This window comes from Tupaia chinensis, unplaced genomic scaffold, assembly GCF_000334495.1.
Source record: "Tupaia chinensis unplaced genomic scaffold, TupChi_1.0 Scaffold000617_2, whole genome shotgun sequence".
Taxonomy (NCBI): Eukaryota; Metazoa; Chordata; class Mammalia; order Scandentia; family Tupaiidae; genus Tupaia; species Tupaia belangeri.
In genome coordinates, this window is record NW_006160137.1 from 1430154 (window position 1) to 1435651 (window position 5498).

The 5498-nt window shown below is 40.5% G+C and overlaps 1 protein-coding gene across 1 annotated transcript in view; it reads right to left on the reverse strand.

The window, feature by feature from the left end:
- LOC102496473 (uncharacterized) overlaps positions 1-357 on the reverse strand; it is a 33695-nt gene extending 33338 nt beyond the window's left edge. Inside the window, exon 1 of the mRNA XM_006158969.1 lies at positions 38-357. Coding sequence (XP_006159031.1) covers positions 38-357 — 320 coding nt within the window. The remainder of the gene's footprint in view (positions 1-37) is intronic.
- Positions 358-5498: the final 5141 nt, after the last annotated feature.

A 5498-nucleotide genomic window follows, 5' to 3' on the forward strand; every position in this document is an offset into this window, starting at 1 on the left:
CCGGGCCCGGGCCCGGGCCCCGGCCCGGCGTCCCTGCCCACCGCGGCTCTCCCCGGCGTGGCCCTCCGCCGCCGAGCCCAGCTCGCGTCCTGGCCCAGGGTCCCGGAGCTCCGGGCGCGCCCCCTGTCCGTGGGCGAAGTTTGCCCCGCGCAGCCCGAGGCGGGGCGTCGGGGTCCGGGAGCAGAACCTGGACCGTCCCCGGGGCGAGCGTGACGCCTGCCTGGAGCCAGGGTGGACGCAGCCCCTCGCCGAGGGCTCTGGTTGCAGAGTCCAGACCCGCCACGCCGGGAGCCGGCAGGTCGCTCCTCCGCGGACGACTCCCCGCCCTCCCCGCCTGCGGCTTCCACGTTCTTTCATTTTTGTGGGCGCGTTTTTGTTGGTTCGGATGGGATTGGGCAAGGGTTGCCCTATTGCCGCTGGAGGTGAATCCAGATGTGCGGGAACCCTGCCTGCCCAGCCTCACTGGTGCACACTTTTTTCTGTTTCTGTTTTTGCTCTCATTGTAGGAGAAGGGAAAAGGAGAGTGGGGTGTTGTAGGAAAGGAAATAATATCCCTGAAAGTGATCTGAAAGCTAGCGACTCTTATTTATTTAGCATTAGGTATTTTCAAGAGCGGCTTTTTCAAGGCCCTTAAAGTGCACTCAGCATCTCACTATTCCCACAGTCATCTTGGGTTGCTTTTTAGAGCAAGATCATTACTGTTAGCCAAACTGTCACCGTTAGTGTGTTATGCACAGTATCCGAAAGCGTTGCCTTAGGTCCTTTATTAGTCTCTGCAGGAAGGTTTGGGGACGAGAGAACAAACAGACGTGGAGATGGGAGCCTCTAGATTGTAGTACGAAGTTGCACCTTGTGTCGGGGACTGACCTGAACGTTCTAGGAAATGACTCTCCTCTTAAGAACACTGGCTAACTTAGACATTATACTGGTCTGTTCATTATCTATAAGAGGTAGGAAATTGCTTGAACTTTTTTCTCAACTTAGCCAACCCGAGTTGTTTTTTTCCACTGGAGAGTGGGTATTTGAAACTAACTTAACTCATCTTGTTGACCTATCAACGTTGATTTTCCTTATTGTTAGACCTAATTAAAATTTAGGACATTTGTTTTGTCATTTAAAATGCAGAGAATCTTCCTTCTCCAGAGTTAGTAAATACATAGACACTAATGTTTTGGGGGGTGAGTTATTATGTATTAAAATACCGGATTTAAGTATTGCTGTACTGATTGAAAAATTGACAATGCAGAATCGACTCAGCACCAGTGGGACCCACTCATGGAAAACTCAATTTACGTAGTTTATTATTGTGACATTATTCTGGGAAACATTTTAATCTCATTTTAAAGGTTCTGATTTTTCCTTCTGACACTTTTTCCTAATAACCTGTGTGTTACATAGAATCACTGAAAAAAAATAGTGTAGATTATTTATGAGCCTAGGAATATCAGCAAAGCCTTATTTACTAGACTCAGTATTCTTAGAACACTTAAGTAAATTAGATAAAAATGAAATTGGAAACAGAAAATAAAAACTGCCGATACTTACTGAACATGGGAAAAGAGAAAGTTCATGTATTTCTGTATTAAAACAGCAGAAGTGCATGGTCAGCCAAGCATTTCAGGTAACAAAAATAATGAGTACTATTTTCAGAGTAACAGTTTTACAGATGGAAGAACAAGTACTGTTTAATAGTAAATCTGAGGCTAAAATTAAGGATTGCAGAAAAATTCACGATTGAATGGTGAGATGATTTTTGTCATTTTTCCACATTTTGAAGAAAGAAATCTGCATCAAGTCAGCTCAAGATCACTACTACAGTTGAGTAATCATGAAAACACTTACTGGGTTACTTCAGACAAAGGGGTAAATATTCTTCTTTTTTAAAAATGCGGGTAAGAATCACAAGTTGATTCCTTTTCCCCAGTTTCAAGAGTACACTTGGAGAGCACAACGCTTTTTCATCCACATGGAACTCTGTTCCACTGCTCTCTTTTTTTCTGTGTATGAAAACTCTTCTGACATCTGTACAGTTTAAGTCTTAATACATACATACTAATCTAAAAGTACCTATCTCTCTGTAATCTTAAAGACCTACCCTAGGTATTTGCTTGCTGATATAATTTTAACTTTTGCATTTATTCCAGATTAAATGTTTATTCTTATCATATTAGATAACTCTGATTAGTAGTAAGCAGATTTATGTAATAGTGGAGTTGTCCCTATACTTTATTGTGAATGGAAATTTGTCCATAAGAATATGATGTCTAATTTAGGTTACTTAATGGAGAATCAAGGTTCATTTTAGAAAAGCCTCGTTTGCCCCCTTTTGTTTTTCTTTTCTCATGTTCTGAAGATCTCAAGTAGTTAGGCATCCCATTCATTCTTCCCATCTCATTTTTTTAATCATTCTTGTTGAGAAAATTTAAAAGATGGTAACTGGAGAGTGCCTGTCTTTATTACTTTGGATTTTTAAAATAATTTTCTTCCGAAGTTACTAATAGTACCCCCATTTTTATGTATCTAGTCTGACACTCCTGTATTATACTTGCTTGGGAGTTGCTCAGATTACCATTTAACATATAGCAATCACATGAACCTTCAATTGTAGTTAAGTGTTCTTTCACGCTCTGTATCCATAAACCAGTTTATTATGGCCTACCCACACCTTCCTTGACCCCCCCTTTTCCATGTCTCTGAGACGTGTTTTATTTCTAAAGTCTTTTAGCTGAAAGGATTTCTTTCTCTGTGTGATTGTGAAATTGTGTAAGACCCAAGCTGGCTGCCAAAAATGACTCGTCACATAATTAGGTGTTTTAAAATAGTATCTCCTAAGTTATTTTATAAATATTACCAACTATTATGAGGAGTGGTATATGATGTTAAGTAATATATATTTATAGAATTAAGGTACATTGCACTTTTTTTTCCCGGTATGATTTCCTTCTCTCTGTACTACAGTAATTTTCTACCTTATCAGTTGAGTTAATCAGACATGAGGAAGCAGTTTTAGACTATGTTGTCCATACTTGCCAAACATTTGGTTGATCAACTAGATTAACAGTACCTAATTTTACTTTGTTTAGTGAAGCAAAATGTGGTTTCTAATTGTTGTAATTATAACACTTTTATTAGGTGCCTTTTCTGTAATGATTATCTTATTATAACTTGGTAGCTTTTTCCATAGAAGTGGTGTAAATGATTCATGTGTAAGGAGAGCTGCTCTTTTCCTGCCTTCACAGGTTGTAGAATGTTCTCCCTAGAGAGGTAATTCTTTGAGTCCTGGGCTTTGGCTGTAGTTAGCAAAGAGGCTCCACACACCTTTTTGTGGGGCAGAAAATTGCAGTTTAGGTTTGAAACTTAGAATGCAGTTTTCCCACAGAAATTGTAGTCTGAAAGAGTTGTTTATTTAGGACAAACACTTGTTTTCAAAGGAGTGATAAACCTGTGAAACATAAAGAGTATATAACTTGGGGACTACTTCCTGTACTTTGAGTTGATATTTTTCTTCATGTTGCAGATGACAAAAAGAGGCTAATTTCAGTTTTGAAAAAGAAAATGGGTAACAAAATCAGTTCTAGATGTCCCAAAAGCTTAAAAAGTCTCTTTGACTGTAGGACTATTAACAGCAATCCAGATGCACTTCAGAGCAGGCATACTGCCACCAGTTTTATTGTAAACTAAAAATTGTTTTTTCCTTTTTTAAAGTTTGGTGTAAGACATGTACGCTTGCCCTAGAGGGAAAATGAGAAATCATACCCAAGGGAAGCATCCAGGCTGCAATCCCTTCTCCTCCAGTCTCCTCTAGGGGTTGTGGGAATGTATGCACATGCATCTAGCATGATTCTCAAGCCACTGGGTCCAGGATTCGAACCATGCAGCTAGCTAGCCATGTGACATCCAGCCACCCTAACCATCCTCCATGCCACCTGCTAGCCTCAGTTCAAATGTTTCTAGTCTCAAACTTTGAGATGATTTTAAGATACAAGTACTGAGAGAGGGGTACAGGGAGTACCTTGAGCTGCTGAGTTGGAAGATGGAATTGGATCTGTTACCATCTGTGGTGTGGTGGCTCCTATAGATAGTATTTGTGGATTTAATAAGGCTTGTGGTAAGTCCTAGGGTATTAGGATCTGTCATGAAAGACCTTGTAACTTTTTATTTTCCTTCTTTATGGTTTTCCTGTGTTAAGGGCTAGCGAGTAGTAATGCATGGTCCTTACTGCCATGAGTAGTTTGCCATAAAGACAACATTGGTTGTAGACCAAACATTAGAAACTGAAAATAAGGATTTACATTATAGGCGCCGACCCAGTTATGAATATAGAGTGATTTACTAGCTGTTTGCACCTAATCTATCTCCACTGTTAGGTTTTCAGTAAGTATTGACTGTATGAGAAAATGTTGCATTTTTTTTTTCTTTAAAGTTTATTTCTTTTATGTGTGTGAGAGAATGAAGAATGACAAGTACCGTAACAGGGTCTCACTCAGCAATTCCCACCCACTCTTGCCTTCCCAGGATCATGGATACATGCACCCCACATGTATAGGTAGATCAGGGAATTGAACCCACCATTAAAGTATGGATCCAGCATCACTTGAGTAACTTGTTATTGCTGTACCACAGAACCAGGCTAAAATCTTTTTTCATTGTAATATTTTAATATTCATTAGTGTGTGTGGACTTTCAGAAATTTAAAAAAAATGAGAAGGTTAATGTGATTCTGGAATAACCAGATCACATTTCCCCCTTACTTTGTTTACTTTGAAAACTTAATGATTGATATTGCAGGGAGCAACGATACTGAATTAGAAAGCCACTACAATTCAGCAGATCTGTATATTGCTAAAATTATTGTCTTAAAATTTTCAAGCATACAGGAAAGTTGAAAAGGATTTTGTAGTGAGCAAAGTTTTTAAAAGTCTTTTTTGCTATAGGGCATGTGTGTTTACCAGAGAGAGACAGAGAGGAAAAGTGAAAAATCACTCCCCACGGGGATGGTCACACTGCAATACCTTCTCCATTCTCCTCTCTAGATTTTGGGTATGCACACACTCCTGGCATGATTTTTCAAGCCACAGCATCCAGAATTCAATTGCACTGTTGGCCATGTGGGATCCAGCACCTCAACCACTGCACCACCTGCTTGTCCCTTCTTTCTTTTTTGGGGGGAGAGGTTTTTGCTATAGGATGCGTGCGCTCACCAGACAGACAGAGAAACAGAAAGTGAGAAATCACCCGCCGGGGGGAGATGGCCACACCGTGATCCCTTCTCTTCTGTTCTCCTCTCGGATCCTGGGCACGCACGCACACGCGCCTGGCGTGAGTTTAAACCACTGGGTCCGAGACTCGAACTGCAGTCGACTACATAGGAGTCCAGTGACATAGCCATTACACTAACTGCTGGTCCCCTGGTTCCTTATTTCTTGATAGTATCTGTTTTCTGTAATACTTGAATACAATACATATAAGTACTGTTTATATATTCCTTACTTCAGCTG